Source organism: Amblyraja radiata, chromosome 13 (assembly GCF_010909765.2).
Source record: "Amblyraja radiata isolate CabotCenter1 chromosome 13, sAmbRad1.1.pri, whole genome shotgun sequence".
NCBI classification, from domain to species: Eukaryota; Metazoa; Chordata; class Chondrichthyes; order Rajiformes; family Rajidae; genus Amblyraja; species Amblyraja radiata.
The window spans coordinates 6,326,427-6,345,739 of NC_045968.1; the positions used below are offsets into that span (position 1 = coordinate 6,326,427).

Here is a 19,313-nt window from a genome sequence, read left to right on the forward strand (position 1 = left end):
CTCCAACTTCACTACTACTGTTAGGTGGCCTGTACACAACACCCACCAGCGTTTTCTGCCCCTTAGTGTTTCGCAGCTCTACCCATACCGATTCCACATCCTCCAAACTAATGTCCTTCCTTTCCATTGCGTTAATCTCCTCTCTAATCAGCAATGCTACCCCACCTCTTTTTCCTTTCTCTCTATCCCTCCTGAATATTGAATATCCCTGGATGTTCAGCTCCCAGCCTTGGTCACCCTGGAGCCATGTCTCCGTGATCCCAACTATATCATAGTCATTAATAGCTATCTGCACATTCAACTCATCCACCTTATTACGAATGCTCCTTGCATTGAGACACAAAGCCTTCAGGCTTGTTTTTACAATGCTCTTACCCCTTATACAATTATGTTGAAAAGTGGCCCTTTTTGATTTTTGCCCTGGTTTTGTCTGCCTGCCACTTTTACTTTTCACCTTGCTACCTATTGCTTCTACCCTCATTTTACACCCCTCTGTCTCTACGCTCACACATTTAAGAAACCCTTTCCCTTTAACTCCATCCTCCACTATGCCATTCGACACCCCACCCCCCTTATTCAGTTTAAAACCACCCGTGTAGCAGTGGCAAACCTGCCTGCCAGAATGCTGGTCCCACACCTGTTAAGATGCAATCCGTCCCTTTTGTACAGTTCCCCCTTACCCCAAAACAGATCCCAGTGATCTAAGAATCTAAATCCCTGCCCCGTGCACCAGTTCCTCAGCCACACGTTCAGGTCCCGTATCTCCCTGTTCCTGCTCTCGCCAGCACGAGGAACTGGAAGCAAACCGGAGATAACAACCCTGGAGGTCCTGCTTTTCAGCATTTTTCCGAGCTCTCTAAAGTCACGCTGCAGAATATTCATCCCCTTCTTTCCGACATCGTTTGTGCCGACATGCACTACCACTTCCGGATGTTCACCTTCGCCCTTGAGGATTTTCTGCACTCTGTCCGTGACATCCTGGATCCTGGCACCAGGAAGGCAGCACACCATCCTCGCATCCCGTCTGTTGCCGCAGAAACCCCTGTCCGTACCTCTCACAATGGAGTCTCCCACTACAATGGTGTTGCCTGCCTTAGGCCTTTTTGGTTCTGGCTCAACAGCCCTATTCGCATCGCAAGCCAGTCCGCCGCTCAGTGTAAACACGTCTTCTGTCCCTCTACCCTCAAAGCCTGAAGGCTTTCTGTCCCGACAGCTTCTAAGTGGGTGAACCTGTTCACAAGAGGTACAACACCCGGGGAAGTTGGCATTCCATGCTTCCCTCCCGTTCTCACTGTCTCCCACCTTCTCTCTTCTAGTACCTTAGGTGTAACAATCGTACTGTAGGACTTGTCGAGGAACGACTCCGTTTCTCGGACGAACCGGAGGTCATCCACTTGCTTCTCCAGTTCCCCAACACGGCCCTTCAGGAGCTCTACCTGGATGCACTTCTCGCATTTGTAGCAGCCAGAGGCACCAGCGGTGTCCTTGACCTCCCACATACTGCAAGCATCGCACTGAATCAGCTTGCCTGACATCTCCTTCTTTCGTCTCTACCTCTCAAGCGTATTGCGTGGTCTCCTCTCCTCAGCAGCCTCCTCGCCGAAGACTCTCGAGCCAAAGACTCACAATCCGTCCCTTTTGTACAGTTCCCCCTTACCTATAACCCCCTTTATAACCTCTTCCAACCCTGATCTTTCTACTCCCCTAATTTGCCCTCAATTCATCCTGGCATCCGCAATAAAGCTTTCAACTGCCCTTGACCCAAAGCTGTGGGATTTTAACAAACTCCTGTGTCTTTAATTTCCTTTCCTGCTTTGAGACATTTAATAAAATCTGCCTATTTGATCAGTGATCTAATGTGCTTGTGTAACTCATCTGTCATTTTAATTCATTTTTCTATTATTCTTTCACATTTTTGCCAATGTTGATGGCATGGTCAGCATTTTCATCTATTGATAGCCACCTGTTGAACAATGGTCTTCTAAGCCTCTTCATTCGGTCGAGAAGTTCGATGGGCCAGGAGTAATTTACAGTTTGTAGGGTTAGGTAAGGATGGCAAATGTCCTTATCTCATGGAGATCAATGGTGCTGATGTGGCTTCCAACATTCTCACTGGTTTATCGCTGCCAAAAAGGATGCTAATTATTTTACTCTTGACCTATTCAAATATTTGAATTTCACTTCACCCGGGTTTGGGTTTGATTCACGTTCCTCTTTTCAGATCAGAAGTCTGGATCTTTGGATCCTTGTCAAATAATTTGACCATTGTGCTCCCACTTCTTATGTATTTTTTAAATCACAATTTTCTACAGAAAAATACAGTCTGTTGTATGTTTGAATATTTTGTTGCAGACGGGGAGATAAATCTAACTATATAGTTGCAGAATGTTAGACTATTGAGTTTTTTGTACCTCATGTATAAGCAGATAAAAATAAATGACAAATGTATTAAGTGTATATTCAACAAGACCACATGTTTCAGGAATTGGAAAATGCTACAAACATTAATTGTATCGGTGGATTCACTGCCAAGGAAAGCCATTGGGAAACAATTCCTGGAAAAGGTAATATATGTACCATTTCCAAAACCAGTGCAGATAATGTAAAGCAACATGAGGAGTTAAAACTAATGTGTTTGCAAAACTTCAGTTTCCTCGTGGTGTAAAACTTTGTTGCAAAAAATTTGAAGATGTAAAATTGTATCAACGTTTGTCAGTTTCACCCATTTATTTTATAACTGATTATCTAATTTAGAAAGTGTTAATAAATCCAAGTGGTTTCATAACATATTTTATGTCAGTCGCTTGAATATAGATTGTGGGATCACACTTTATATTTTTCTTTATAGGAAGAGTGTTAAGAGGGTTCGAACCAGCTTATCCTGATAAGCTATGGATAGAGATAAAGACATTTTGTGACTGTTTTCCTTTTCACATTGTCTTCGACCAGGAGGTGGGTTATCAAAGTGCAGATTCCAGATTCCAGCAACTGCAGTCTCATGTGTCAACCTTTCTACATAGAACAATACAGCACAGGAACAGGCCCTTTGGTCCACAATCTTTTCTTTTGGGGGCAGTCACGGTGGAGCAGTGGTAGAGTTGCTGCCTTACAGCGAATGCACTGCCGGAGACCCAGGTTCGATCCTGACTATGGGAGCTGTCTGTACGGAGTTTGTACGTTCTCCCCGTGATCTGCGTGGGTTTTCTCCGAGATCCTCGGTTTCCTCTCACACTCCAAAGATGTACAGGTTTGTAGGTTAATTGGCTTGGTAAATGTAAAAATTGTCCATAGTAGGTATAGGATGGTGTTAAGGTATGGGGATCGCTGGTCGGCGCGGACCTGGTGGGCCGAAGGGCCTATTTCCGCACTGTTTCTCGAAACTAAACTAAATTGTAATTGAGTAACACTGGGATCTATGGATTCATTTGTAATGGATATAACAGGTTTGTAGGGACATGGGCCAAATGCAGGTCAGTGTGATTAGTGTAGATGGGACATGTTGGTCAGTGTGAGCAAGTTGGGTCAAAGGGCCTCTTTCTACACTGTATGATTCTATGACTTGCATGTCTATTAAAATGTAGCTCGTCCCAATTGTCACCTTTCATTTCTAAAGACATTGATGCCTATAAATTGGGTGGAATCTATTTAAGAGCATCAAACAGTTGTTGATTTGGAGGCCCAGAACCTGGAGATTCAGTTGTGCAGGAGGTTCAGGGCTATTTACCAGATGTTGCCTTGAGGAAAGATTTCCTCTAGTGCTCTGCCATTGCTGAATGTAGAGAGTTCTAACAGGGAAATACGAGTTCATTGGGGAAAGAAGGATGAATACCTTGAATTATGTGGACGTATTGAACCAGCTATGACAGTTTCCTTAGAAAAGAGAAATTTAAGAAGCGTACAAATGTGGATGTCCAAGTTGTGAACGTTTTTGATATGGTCAGTGGAGAAGAACTGCGTTTTCAGGAGAGATCGGTAGCTGTAGATAGATAGAATGTAATTGACTTTATAACTAGAGTTAAAACGACAAAAATAATTGTCACACCATTGTGGCATGAGAGTGGTGGAATAAAATTCCAGGGAACTTCTAAAGTGCATTTGTACACCTACTGGAAAAGGATTCATTTGCAGGAAACTGGGGAAAAAATGGTTATGGGATTAAATTCGTAAGTTCTTTCACCAAGCCTGCACTGGCATAAAGTCCAAAATGGTCTGTTTTTATTTTCATAGAAACATAGAAAATAGGTGCAGGAGTAGATCCATTCGTCCCTTCGAGCCTGCACCGCCATTCAATATGATCATGGCTGATCATCCAACTCAGTATCCTGTACCTGCCTTCTCTCCATACCCCCTGATCCCTTTAGCCACAAGGGCCACATCTAACTCCCTCTTAAATATAGCCAATGAACTGGCCTCAACTACTTTCTGTGGCAGAGAATTCCACAGATTCACCACTCTCTGTGTGAAAAAAAAAATTCTCATCTCGGTCCTAAAAGACTTCCCCCTTATCCTTAAACTGTGACCCCTTGTTCTGGACTTCCCCAACATCGGGAACAATCTTCCTGCATCTAGCCTGTCCAACCCCTTAGGAATTTTGTAAGTTTCTATAAGATCCCCCCTCAATCTTCTAAATTCTAGCGAGTACAAGCCGAGTCTATCCAGTCTTTCTTCATATGAAAGTCCTGCCATCCCAGTAATCAGTCTGGTGAACCTTCTCTGTACTCCCTCTATGGCAAGAATGTCTTTCCTCAGATTAGGAGACCAAAACTGTACGCAATACTCCAGGTGTGGTCTCACCAAAACCCCGTACAACTGCAGTAGAACCTCCCTGCTCCTATACTCAAATCCTTTTGCTATGAATGCTCACATACCATTCGCTTTCTTCACTGCCTGCTGCACCTGCATGCCTACTTTCAATGACTGGCGTACCATGACACCCAGGTCTCGTTGCATCTCCCCTTTTCCTAATCGGCCACCATTCTGCAAATTTTCTGCAAATTTCATGTATTTCTGACCCAGTGTCATTAGTAGAGTACTGAATAAAATTTTCTTTACATTGTGCCAGTTGATTTTATTACAAGATCCAATGTATCATCATGTCCAGCTACTGAAAAAAAATCATATTGGGGATTTTAATTTCTTGTAATCAAAGTATATTTAATTCAACTGCATCTATTAACATGCTATTAACATGCATAATCAGTACAAATTATACATGGACTATTGGAATATTTTATGTCAATACTTTGCTTGTCTCTTAAGCTTAGGGTGAAACAAGCAGGGACAAGTATACAGAAGATAGTCCCAGGTCTTCAAACAATGAACATCCAGCTTGATGCATATTTCACCATTGTTCATCCAGAAGTAACATTCAAAATTTTAACCATACAGAAATTCATTAATAGCATATTTCGGCTCAGAACAAAACGGGTAATGATGCCGGAATCATGGAAGCATTGTCCAATGCTGGAACTAAAAGGTGAGTGAAAAATAAGTAGCACCTGAAATGAGGGACAATGAAGGTTAACTATAATTTGCATGATAAATGTAACAGGAAAAATAAATCTGGATTTACCAGAGACACCACTTCACAAAGTTATTTTTTTCTACTGGCCATTTTCAAGGATCTCCCTGTGCACAGCTTCATTTCTACCGCTGCATGCAGATAGTTCCCCTCCAATAGTGACTACTCTTCATTTTCACACATGGTCGTCTTCCCTTGGACCACTTCTATGACTCATCAACTCCATTTATAATTTCCTGTCACCATTGGGAGCACATTGAACACTTTGTCAGCACCCTATATGTGGCAACTCTTTGCGTACTGGTGGATGGTAAGCAAAACAAAGAATTTCACTGTGACATGCCATATGTGATAATAGTTTCATTAATTCAATCAACTTTCCATTTCTTGACAATATTTCATTTGTATTCACAATATCACTCTTCATGAAGACCTTTCATTATGAATGTCCATTGGACATTGAGTTGAGTTTGATTTAGATTGGTTTAGAGATACAGCATGCAAATAAGTCCTCCAGCCCACTGTGTCCTTGCCAACCATCAATCACCCATTTACACTAGTTCTGTGTTCTCCCACTTTCTCACCAACGCCTTACACACTAGGAGCAATTTACAGAGTCCAATCAACCTACAAACATGTATGTCCTTGGGTTGTGGAAGGAAACCGGAGCATCCGGACGAAACCCATGCAGTATCAGGGAGAACATGTAACTGCACAGACAGCACCCGAGGTCAGAATCGAACCTGGCTCGCTGGGGCTGTGAGGCAGTAGCTGTGTCACTACACCACCCAATTACATATAGCTATTTTAAAAATAAATCTAAAGTTTTAGTTTGATATTAAAATGTTGTTTAAAATAAGGTTTATCAGGGAAATAGCTACAATTGACTTTACATTCAATGAATTGATAATAAATCTGGAATGATTTATAATGAGTCTATGCATGTGAGAATTGGTCAGAGTGAGTTGCATAATCCCTCATGTGATTTAACAACATTTTAACCTGAAAATGACTCAAAGGATGTCTGTAATAATTGTGTGTAACTGAGGTTTTTTAAGGTAAATTGACTTTTAAAACCAAACAATATTGATCAAAGAACTCTCTTGAAAAATAAATCACCAAATTTAGTTATAAAGGTAAAGTTATTGCAGTGCTTTGTTGAATGGGTTACATTCTAACTTGTCTAAACTGTGTTGCACATATCCTGTCCTCGTCTGTCTGAAGAAGGGTCTCGACCTGAAACATCACCCATTCCTTCTCTCCAGAGATGCTGCCTGTTACCTAAGTTACTCCAGCATTTTGTGTCTACCTCCTGTCCTCACCTCTGTATCTCACCTGCTTTCCTATTTTGCCATGCTCCTGTGTTGCACTCAGAGCCATTATCTATGGCTTACCACTGCCAATGACTTATAATCTCCACCAACATGATATCCTCTCCTGAACATTGCGGTGGAAATGCATCACTGTCCACAAACGAGTGCTAGAATATCAGCCACTCAATATGCTCCTCACTTGATATTTGTTCAAGTTAGTGAAAGGGAAACTGTGGGAAGAGATATACAATAGATGGATGATACCATAGCTCATTTAATGCTAGTGGCCAAAAATAATTTCCTCATTAACACAGGGCTCCTTGACATCTGCTCTCCCTTACCTGAATTTGTGAAGGGGTTTGGGACATCTCCAGATGATGCTACTGTGATATAAATGGAAGTTGTTAATATGACCTAATTAAAAAACTTAAGCTAAAAAGAGATTTTATGTTACAGCCAAAACAATAAAGCCAACATTGCAGAATGCCAATACTAAAGCCCCTGTCCCACTTACGTGACCTTGGCATGCAAATTACGCGACATCATTGTTGCGTTGAGGCGCACGGGCATCGTGTGGCCACGCGGGGCTGGTCCCACTGAGAAGCGCGGAGGGGTATGTAGTTGTGCGCGGTATCGCGCGGCGTTCCGAAATTTTGTAGCGAACAAAATCTTTGCGCGCCAACGGCCTGTCGCGTAACTGACGGCCAAAGTGGGACAGGCACAAAACAGCAGCAGAAGCAGGCAAACGATCGCCGAGCTTGGCCTGGGGCTCACAGCCGTTGCGGTCCGGATCCGCCCCTTCTTTCAGACTGAAGAAGAGTCTCGACCCGAAAGATCACCCATTCCTTCTCTCCAGAGATGCTGCCGGTCCCGTTGAGTTGCTCCTGCATTTTGTATCCATCTTCAAATGACGTCACGCGCTCCAGACGGCTGTGCGGGCGCATGAAATTGCGCGCGACCTTCAGGGGACAGTCGCGTAATTAGCGTGCCAAGGACACGCAAGTGGGACGGGCTTTAAGCTTAGAATGTTTTGTGTCCAATTTGATATACTAATCAAAGTTATTATCTTCTTACAACCTTTGCATTATTAGTATAAAAGTACATTATTATTATCAATATTAGTATAAATTAGGATATAAGGTGCAATGACCAATGCATTATAGATCTGAAATGAAGTATATTAATACTTTCGCAGTCACCAAATTTGTCTTTTAACTGTAAATTAGTATTAATTATGAATGGGAGTTTTGATTAAGTTTGTGCTGGGTACCCTGGTGTTAAAGAAAATAGTAAGATTAAACGAGAACTTACCAGTTTGAAGTTTGATCTGTATTTTATGAGGAGTTACGATGAGGGATTACGTGAAGAACCCCGCCACGACGCATGCGTGTCATTCTTCAAAGCAGCGGTGTGAAATCACAGATAACTGTAATGACTAAACATAGTAAGATTAGAGAAGAGATACCAGTTAAGTATATGATCAAGGGTGGGAGCGGAGGGCACGTAATCCCTCATCGTAACTCCTCATAAAATACAGATCAAACTTCAAACTGGTAAGTTCTCGTTTAATCTTACTATTTTTACTTCGGAGTCACGTGAGTGACTACGTGAAGATTTTAAAGCTCTGTGATTTCATGCCATGGAAACGAGTCCATGCATCACGTCTGCCTTGATGACTAGGAGGAATTGTGTTAACATAATTTGGATATGAATTCGACATTGAAATCATAACATTTATTAACACAAATTTATAACCCCTTTTTATGGGTTTAAATTAATTTACAGAACTTAAATTTGTTTCTGCAAACATTCCTGGTTTCATTACTGGTTTATTGTAAAATAATTGGAATGTTTTTTCCCCTGACCATCCTGCTGCCTTGAGGATTTGGTCCATTGGTACATCCAGCTGTATCGCTGCCGATGTAGCTGCAGCCCTGGTGGAATGAGATTTTAAAATATTAGTATCCACCCCAGCCTGTGTTAGCACCTGTTTCAGCCATCTTGAGATGGTCTGGACTCTTTTGTGTGGTTGCTAGTGGCTGACCAAAAAGTGCCTTCTCATTGCCTCTTAGGATTTTCGTTTTCTCCATGTATAACGACAGCTGTCTTATTATACACAGACGGTCATCTGTTTGGGTATGACCTAAATTGTATATTGAGGCCTGCTGATCCCTGTCTGTTCTGCTTACTAACTCATAGATATGAAACGTAATATTTTCTGTTGAGGAAGTCATGTTGTCCAGTCTTAGTTTATGCAGTGACTGTACCCTCTGTGCCGTGACCAATGCCATTAGCATGACTGTTTTTAATGTCAGTCTGTGTAGGGACAGAGCTGTTGCTGGAGACCAATTCCTGAGCATCTTCAGGATAATACTTACATCCCATATTTGGGAGTACCTGGTTCTTGGGGGATTAGTATTAAAAATTCCCCTCATAAGTTTTGTTACCAGTGGGTGAGTCCCAACAGAGTAACGCTCTGTCCCCTGCCATAGATAAGTCGATAGGGCACTTCTGGCGCAGTTGATGGCACTGTAACTGAGCCCCTCATCATAGTGGAGGCCTGCCAGATATTCCAGAACAGACGGGATGTTCATGTCTCTGTAGGTGATGTTGTTTTTATGGCAGTGCATCGCCCACTTCCTGATATAGACCAGATACTGTTTTTTGGTTGACTGTCTTTGGGCCGCCGAGATCATGTTCACTGTTCGGTCCGTCAGTCCCAGTTGTAGTAGAGGTGTTTTTAAAACTCTACAAATTAATAAGTTCAAATGTTTAAGGCATGGGTGGCTATCCCTTGCTACGGGATGTAGCAATAAATCTGGTCTATGTGGGATGGTGATACATGGTTCTAATACCATGTTTAATACCACTGGGAACCATGGTTGAGTAGGCCAATCGGGTACTACCAATACCAGACGCAGAGTCTTGTTGTATTTTCCTTAATACCCGACTGATGAGGCAGGAAGGAGGGAATGCGTAAATAAACAATTTCCCCCCCAATGCAGCGAAAATGCATCTGTCGCCGCTGCCCCAGGGTCTGGTTCCCATGAAACATAATTTGATAACTGGTGGTTAAGTCTGGATGCGAATAGATCGATATCTGGTGTTCCATATTTTGCTGTAATATCAGCAAATACTTTTTTATTCAACATCCATTCGGTGTTTTCATTAAATTTGCGTGACCTGGTGTCTGCCACTAAATTTAGTCTTCCTGGTAGGCAAGTGGCTGATATCCAAATATCTCTCTGGATACACCATTGCCAAATTGTATTAGCCAGATTGTCACATGATGTCGATTTGTTTCCACCCATGTGGTTAATGTATGCTACCACGGTGGTATTGTCTATCTGTAGTCTAACATGCTGGTGATATGACCCAGTACAATATGACTAGGCCACGTAATGCACCCAACATTTCCAGGTAGTTTATGCCCAGTGTGAGTAATAATGATGCCTCCTGAGCAGTCCATCTACCTCCACAGCTGGTGATGGTATTGGTGGCTCCCCACCCAAGTGCACTGGCATCAGTTTGTAGTACCATGGAAAGGTTACTGACAATGATTGGATTGGAACAAAGCCAGATGTTATCTATCCACCATTTTATTCCATTTTAGCCTGATTGGTAGTTTCATAGGTCTGTCAAAGTGACCTGCATTAATTTAGAGTGCTTGTATTTTTGCTCTCTGTAAGTTTTGGTAATGTAGAGGTCTAAATTGTGCGGCTGGAAAGGCAGCCAACATTTGCCAATTACTTTTGCTACCAATCTGATGGATGGTTTGCTGATGTCAATGAGGTTATGCAAGCCTCTATTAACTCTCTAGCCTTTCCCTTAGGCAGAGTCACCGACATGTGAACTGAGTCAATGGTGAAACCCCCAAATAGTCCATAGTAGTGGAAGGTGTTAGTTTAGATTTAACTGGATGGATAATAAATCCCAGTTTTTCAAATAACTGTTTTGTGGCTGTTACAGTTTGTTTGGCCAATTCCAAAGTTTTGCCCACAATGAGTATGTCATCTAAATATGCCATGACCATGTGTTTACGTTTCCGTAGGAACGCTAGGGCTGGTTTCAAAATTTTTGTGAACAGCCTGGGGCTGATGACCTATTTGGCAGTGCTTTATACTGCCAGAGTTGCCCATCCAGTTGAATTTTAAGTAATATCTGTGGTCACCTCGTATAGGCACTGAATAGTAAGCATCTTTTAAATCGATGCTGGCCATGAAGTAACCTTTGGAAATTAATTGTTTAGCAGTAACAAAGGTATCCATTTTGTCAGATCTATGGTGATGCGACAACCACCATCTTTTTTGTTTTTGATAAATATATTGGACACGAATTCTAATGGTTCGTGTTGAGTTTTCTCAATTACACCTTTTATGTAAAGCCGCTCCAGTTCAGCTTGCGCTTTTGATTTTTCTTTATCAGAACGCACGAACATTCGGTTCGGTATATGTTGAACTGGAGGGCTGTACTTGTGTATAAACTCTATTGTATATCCCTGGATACTGCTTAAGATGTAAGTATCGGTTGTTAACATGTTCCATGCATTCAGAAAAGAGTGTAGTCTCCCCCCAACCTCCATGCTCCCTGTATTTTGTAGGGAACCAGACCCACCTACCTCCATAGTTACCAGTGGCAGGTTTACTTCTTTTTGTGGGTTCTTCGCTGCTGTTGTTGCGCTGGTGTCTGGATTTTCGGTTTGGTTGGCGTTGGAGGTCCCCGCATCTTCCAAGAAGGCCGGCCTGGGCCATGGCCTAAAAAGACTCATGTTTTGAATACCGGGCCTTAGAGCTTTCACCAGATCTGCGGGTGGGTGCATAGGGGTGCTGTCTTTGGCTGTAGTGTTTGTTGGATTCCATTTTATTAGTCCAGTAGGTTCTCTTGTTCCTGCACCCCTTGCACACTTGTCTTTCCTTCTGCGGACCCCTCTTCCAGGTCAGCCCAGAACTGACCCGCAGTGCTCCCCTCTGATGAGGTAGAAACACTGTGCAGCCCTTCTGTGGGTTTATCATAGGGCCCACAGTGACCCGACTCCATCTCCCGGAGTCTGTCACATTGGAGCAAATGCTCCACACACCGCTCCATCCGGCTCCAGCGCTCTCAGTCGCTGGCCGCCCGCGGTTGTTCAAAGTCAGACTCCTCTGAGTCCACGACCTTGTTTGTTTTTGTGTCTAGCCTTTCCGCCCGGCTGCGTGGATCTGGCCGGTGCGGAGGCGACATCGGGCACATCTGATCCCACTATCAGTGATCCGAGTGCCGCTGGCTGCCCGCTGCTCCGCGGTCCTCCCTCACCAGCTTTGTCCCTACTGCCCTTCCGTGGAGTGGATCTGGCCGGTGCGGAGGCGACATCGGGCACAGCTGATCCCATCTAGCCCACCAGCTTTGTCGCAGCCCGTTGGTTTCTCCACTTGTAATCAGCATGGTAAAAACAAAAAAGACTGCAGCTCTTACCTGCAGGTCCAAGTTAAAATTGTCGCTACGGGGGAACGTTGTTCCACCCCGTCTCCTGCCGTTTTCGACTTGTCCAAAAAGTCGACGGCCCCATTTGAATAGTCTCCCGCCCGGCCGTGGTGTTCTGGCCGGCGCGGGACCAAAAGTCGGCACAGCTGATCCCTTACGGGCTTGTGCCTTCAGCTGCTGCTGGCTCCCGCAACTTCGCGGTCCTCCCCAGCCAGCTTTACTCGCAGCACTTGTGGACACTATTTTGTCCAGCTTCCCCCCCTGTGTAAAAACAGCGCGGGGAACAAAACTACCGCAGAGTAAATCACTTACCTGCAGGTCGCGGTTTCAAACTTACCGCTGCGGGGAACACTCCACCCCGCCTGTTGTTTCGCAAGCGTGAAGCGATATGACACGCATGCGTCGTGGCGGGGTTCTTCGCGTAGTCACTCACGTGACTCCGAAGTAAAATCATGCTCTTGAGCACCAGTGTCCAAACACTGACCAAACATGTTAGACTGGTTTAAAACTGGAACGGAAAGAAATCCTAAGGTCAGTCCATTTTCTAAATATTATTTTTATATTGTGGACTTAGTTGCAGTTATTAGACAAATGTATCTGGAAGAAATGTACCCAAAGGTGGTCAAAGCAAGGAGCGTTGTGTCAACCACTGGAGTGTAATTATTGCAAAATAATTGAATGAGTGTTTCTAACATTAAATTTTCTTTCAGGTCAAATGGTGTGGATGGAACAATTTCAATGCATGTTGTATCTATGCTCTCCTCTGGTGCGCAGTTTGCAGGAGCTTGAAGAAAGGCATATGCACATTGCAGATATCGCCTCTCACGATGTGACCAGAGATCTCATCCTGCTGAATCAGCAGAGGCTTGCTGAAATGGAATTATCAAATCAGCTCGAAAGAAAGAAAGAAGAACTGCAAATTCTCTCGAAGCATCTCGAGGAAGAAAAGAAGAAAACTGAAGCCTTGCTCTATGCAATGCTGCCAAAACATGTGGCCAATCAGCTCAAAGAAGGCAAAAGAGTTGAGGCAGGTGAATAGATTTAAAGAAACTAAAATTAATATTAAAATAACATATTGACTGTGGAGAACTGATCAAAAAAGGTAATAATAACCCAATTCAAGTAATGTTAATAAACATTGCTGTATATTTAAGATACAAAATTAAGATATATATGCACCACATAAAATTATTTGGACGTAATGGCATTCTTAATGAGCATTTATCATTCACTAGGCCCAGTCATTAATCAAAAATGTCTATGCAGTCATTGCTTTTTCTTTAATGATATTTTCATACTTCAAGAGCTGGGGAGCAAATTACACTAGAGTTCACTGGTTTAGTTTTCCCAAAGCCCATTAAGTCATAGTAGACTAAGTGGGACCTGTTGGGTCCCATGTTCACATGGGAGGGCTGGTCCCCCAATGCAATATTCCACCTCCACCAATTCCAATATTGGTGGCCAGTGGGGGGCTTACTGGAGTGCTAGTATGGGAGTTGTGGGCCGAAGGGACTGGAGGGCTGGTATGGACATTGAGGGCCGAATGGATTCTTGGGCTGGCAGCTCAGTCACTCAGGCCTGGTGGGCTGGCAGCTCGGAAACTGCCAGAAATTCTTCCCAAAACAGGTGAGAGACTCTGTCAGAGAGAAGGAGGAGAGGGTGGAGAATCAATTTTAGACATTTTTCATCTTTTTCTGCAGATCACAGCAATGAAGGAGTCTATCCCAGCCTGGATCTCACAGGGAGCAAATGAAGGGAGGGAGAAAATACTGGGGTGAGGTTTAATACTTGCAGGGGGAATACTTACTGATGGGCAGAAGACACGCCTGGGCTAGTACGGGCCAGATAGGCCGAAGGGGCTCTTAAAAAAAATCTCAGTGAAAGGCACCTTTTCTGGACTTTTCCTGGCCTGGTATGGGCCTATTGGGCCAAAATGCTCCTCCTGGCCTAATACGGGTAATTTCGGAAAAGGGGACTGGTTTCTCGGCTAATAGGGGCCTTGTGGGCTGAAATTAGTAGTTTCAGGCAGGCTAAACAACTCATTTCATTTCAATTCCATTTCATTTTGAGCACAGGGCAGGCCAAACAGCTCATTGAATTTTCATTTAATTTCCAATTCCATTGCAGTTTCAAGCACAGGCCAAGCCAAACAACTGATTGCGTTTTCATTTCACTTCCATTGCCATTGCAGTTTCAAGCACAGGGCAGGTCAAGCCAAACAGCTCATTGCATTTTCATTTAATTTCCATTGCCTTTGCAGTTTCAGGCACAGGGCAGGCCAAACAGCTCATTGCATTTTCATTTCATTTCCATTGCAGTTTCAAGCACAGGGCAGGCCAAACAACTAATTCATTTTCATTAAGGGCTAACAAATCATTTATTGCAAGTACATTTCAGACTCACAGTTCAGTTGATTCACAGCCTAGAATGAGAGTCATGGCGTCTCCCTCACGATCTTGAAGAGTGACTGAGTCATGTTCATGCATCCGGGATTTTATAGTCCTAGCCTCCCCTCGGAAGGGGCATTACCTTTGTCACGGTGATTGACAGGCGAGAGGATCTCAAGGTTTTATAAACACTCATAACTTTTTTTTTTTTTAATCGATGCTCAGCGGAGGAGGACGATATATGGTAGCTTTTTCTCTAAAATCAATATACAGCGCAGACAGGAAGTGGTCAAGATGAGACTTTTAAATATATAGATAGTGCAGAAACAGGCCCTTCAGCCCAACTTGTCCATACCGACCAAGGTGCCCCATCAAAGCTAGTTCCATTTGCCTGCATTTGTTGCCTCACACAACAAAAGCTTTTCACTGTACCTCAGTACATGTGACAATAAACAAAACAATAAATCAATAGAAGATTCGGCCCATATCCCTCAAAACCTTTCCTATCCATGTACTTGTCCAATTGTCTTTTAAATGTTCTTATTGTTCCTGCCTCCACCACCTCCTCTGGCAGCTCATTCCATACTAATCTTATTTCTTTATTCAGATGCTTATGAAAAAAATTTGCATTGTGATACGAATAATGATGTAATTACAAATGATTCTTTAGCCTAACGGAATGTGGCAGAAATGCAGGCATGTTATTTGATCTATCGGTTGCCCGTTCTTTGTAACTTTGTAATAGTTATTACAAAAGAAAAAGGACAAACTGTTAGGAATAATTTGTTTACAGATGGAGTATTTTGAGGAATAATTTGCCAAGAGAGCATTGTTGATACAGAGAACCTCCCTGGGTGATTTCCATTCATGGTGATTGCAGAAGGGGCAGTGAGTTGTTTATTTACATGGTCTGTTCAATGTCATCAGCGAGAAAATGAACCAAGTGGATTTTATTAAGAGGTGAAATGCATTGATCAATAAAAATTGGATTCTGCTAAGTAATAAATGACATGATGGGCCATACTTTGCATTGATCTTGTTGGTTATATGAGTACAATGGTCTTTATTTCCTCTCTTATTAAGGTAAGTATCCCAGTGACAACTGGCCCAGTCATGGCTTGACTGTTTGGAGAAAACCTTAGACTTCAGACTTTAGAGATACATACATAGAGAAAACAGGCCCTTCAGCTCAAAGAGTCCCACTGACCAACGATCACCCTTGTACACTAAAGCCCCTGTCCCACTGTGGAGACCTAAACAGCAACCTCTGGTGACCTTGCCCGCCACCCAAAAAATAATTAAGGTCGAGGTGACCTGCAACCTCCTACCACCTGCCACGCATATGTTGAAAACCTTCCTCGACTATAAAGAAAACCGGCTTCGACTAAAAAATTATCGACTTTTCAAACGGCAACCAATTTATAGTCGAGGCCGGGACTAATCATGATGAAAAAATAGCAGCAACCTAGATGAAGCCTCGACCACGCAGAAACCACTTTCGACCATTAGGGAGAGTGACCAAAACCTTGTGTGGTGGGCAAGGTCACTATCCTACATGCTAGGGACAATTTGCAATATTTACCGAAGCCAATTAACCGACAAACCTGTATACCTGGAGTGTGGGAGGAAACCGGAAGACCCAGAGGGAGAACGTACAATGTTGGTACAGCACCCGTAGTCAGTATCGAACCCGGGTCTCGGGCGCTGTAAGGTAGCATCTCTACCTCTGCGCCATTGTGCCGCATCCATGCTCATTCGTGAATAAATTGAAGTAACGCCTTTTTTGAGAATTGAGTAAGATTGTTACTGATGTTGAATGTTCTACTCTAGGTGAATTTAAAGAGTGCACCGTACTATTCAGTGATGTTGTGGAGTTTACCAGTATGTGCGCTCAATGTGAACCAATTCAAATTGTGGTAATGCTCAACACCATGTACCTGGAGTTTGACAGATTAACTACAGTCCATGATGTTTACAAGGTATCAATTTTCTTCATTCAATGGGTGTGTAGGAAGGCCGTAATAGATGGTATTTACGCTGTTTGTTCAACTAAAGGGTAATGCCCCTGTCCCACTTAGGAAACCGGAACGGAAACCTCTGGAGACTTTGCGCCCCACCCAAGGTTTCCGTGCGGTTCCCGGAGGTTTTTGTCAGTCTCCCTACCTGCTTCCACTACCTGCAACCTCCGGCAACCACCTGCAACCTCCGGGAACCGCACGGAAACCTTGGGTGGGGCGCAAAGTCTCCAGAGGTTTCCGTTCAGGTTTCCTAAGTGGGACAGGGGCATAATACTCTCCTGCATGAAGTTAACATTTCGTTAATGTGTAATCTACCATACGAGAAGAATTGTCACATATATAATGCAAATTCACTGATAACATGATATTAATTAAATATCTTTGATCCAAATTGCAAAGGTAGAGACGATAGGAGATGCTTACATGGTGGTTGGAGGAGTCCCTATACCTGTTTCTTCACACGCAGAAAGGGTAGCAAATTTTAGCTTGGCAATTATCATAGCAGCTAATGGCATAACGAATCCTGTAACTGGAAGACCTATCCAGGTATTTTATTTTAAATTTAAATTTCATTGAAAGTTAAAATACTTATTGATCAATGGATGTTGGACTCTGCTGAGTAATAAATCACATGATGGGCTGTACTTTTAATTGACCTTGTTGCTTGCATGAATACAATGGCCTCTTCCTCTTCTTGTGTGAAGATAAGAGTTGGAGTAACAACAGGCCCAGTCTTGGCAGGAGTGGTTGGAGAAAAGATGCCTCGATACTGCCTTTTTGGGGACACTGTGAACACAGCTTCCAGAATGGAGAGCCAAGGAGTGCCAAACAAAATCCACATTAGTTCCAGTGCTTGCTGGTAAAATACTCAGTTTAATGCTTTTGTAGCACAACTTTAACGTGAAACGACACAAAATGCTGGAGTAACTCAGCGGGCAGGCAGCGTTTCTGAAGAGATAGAATAGGCGACGTTTCGGGTCGAAATCCTTCTTCTATCCGAAGGATCTCAACCCGAAACGTCACCCATTCCTTCTCTCCACAGATGCTGCCTGTCCTGCTGAGTTACTCTAGTATTTTGTGTCTATCTTCGGTGTAAATCAGTTCCTCCCTTATACATAACTTTAACGTTATGCAGTTTAAAGCAATCTAATAATTTACAAGGCTGTTGCCAGTACTATAGGGTCTGAGCTAGAGGCAGTTTAATAGGCAGGGACTCTATTCCTTGGAGCACAGGAGGATGAGGGGTAATATTGTAGAGGTGTATAAGATCATGAGAGGAATAGATCGGGTAGATGCACAGAGTCTCTTGCCCAGAGTAGGTGAACCGAGGACCAAAGGACATAGGTTTAAGGCGAAGATTTAATAGGAATCTGAGGGGAAATATTTTCATACAAAGGGTGATGGATGTATGGAACAAGCTGCCAGAGGAGGTAGTTGAGGCTGGGACTATCCCATCATTTAAGAAGTAGTTAGACAGATACATGGATAGGACAGGTTTGCGGGGATATGGACCAAATGCTGGCAGGTTGGACTGGTGTAACTGGGACATGTTGGCCAGTGTGGGCAAGTTGGGCCAAAGGGCCTGTTGCCACCCTGTATCAGTAAGATTGAGAGACTTGCAAAACAATATTAAAGTACACAAAGAGAGCTAACCATTAAACAAATTTACATTGGAGGTGAAGAGGAACCCAGCTTCAGTGACAAATTGACATTTAATTGCATTTGCTTTCTGTTTCAGTGCGCTCAAAGATAAATGCTTTGAGATTCATGAAAGAGGTGAGATTGACATTAAAGGGAAAGGGAAGATGTGCACTTACTTCCTCATTAGAAATGTGATGGCATCAGAAAATGAAATACTAGGAAGACCGCAAAGGGAATCGGATTCTGACGAAGACTCTGTGCTGTCCCTCCATGAGTCAGAAGGTGACAAAGACAAAGGTACACTTTATTTCAAAAGGACAAACATTTAAAAAAAAACCTATAATATTAACATTGAGGCTTTTCATTTCACAAGCAAAATCATGGAATTTGTAATAATGGTTTGAAAAAAGGAGGGATTCAGGTCATATATATCACTCCCTCGATAATCCCCCCCCCCCCCCCCCCCCCCCCGCTTTAGAATTCACTCCTCTTCATTCCTTATCTGACACCCTCCTGTCTCCTTTACATCCTTAACCTTTGCCGTGTCCTGCAGCAATTCTGCCTGTCCCGCTGAATTACTCCTCTTCTATCTTTGTCTCCTTTACATCCTTAATGTTTGTCCACCCATCTGCCAGGCAAAGCTCCTTCACTTGTAACCACCCATCACTTGCCCAGGCTTTGTTCCACCCCGCTAACAGAGAAAAGCATTTTTCACACAGAGAGTGGTGAATCGCTGGAATTCTCCGCCACAGAAGGTAGTTGAGGCCAGCTCATTGGCTATATTTAAGAGGGAGTTAGATGTGGCTGAAGGGATATGGAGAGAAGGCAGGTACAAGATACTGAGTTGGATGATCAGCCATGAATGGCGGTGCAGGCTCGAAGGGCCGACTGGCCTACTCCTGCACCTATTTTCTATGTTTCTATGTTTCTATCTCTTTTCCAGCCTTCTCCCCCACACTAAAATCAGTCTGAA

At 43.3% G+C, this 19,313-nt stretch overlaps 1 protein-coding gene across 1 annotated transcript in view; it reads left to right on the forward strand.

Annotated features, from left to right (window-relative positions):
• The window catches only part of LOC116980119 (guanylate cyclase soluble subunit beta-2-like), a 60,874-nt gene that overhangs the window by 39,836 nt on the left and 1,725 nt on the right, over nucleotides 1-19,313 (forward strand). Inside the window, exons 7-14 of the mRNA XM_033032229.1 lie at nucleotides 2,483-2,564; nucleotides 2,849-2,952; nucleotides 5,260-5,476; nucleotides 13,005-13,325; nucleotides 16,512-16,660; nucleotides 17,099-17,245; nucleotides 17,404-17,558; nucleotides 18,438-18,637. Coding sequence (XP_032888120.1) covers nucleotides 2,483-2,564; nucleotides 2,849-2,952; nucleotides 5,260-5,476; nucleotides 13,005-13,325; nucleotides 16,512-16,660; nucleotides 17,099-17,245; nucleotides 17,404-17,558; nucleotides 18,438-18,637 — 1,375 coding nt within the window. The remainder of the gene's footprint in view (nucleotides 1-2,482; nucleotides 2,565-2,848; nucleotides 2,953-5,259; nucleotides 5,477-13,004; nucleotides 13,326-16,511; nucleotides 16,661-17,098; nucleotides 17,246-17,403; nucleotides 17,559-18,437; nucleotides 18,638-19,313) is intronic.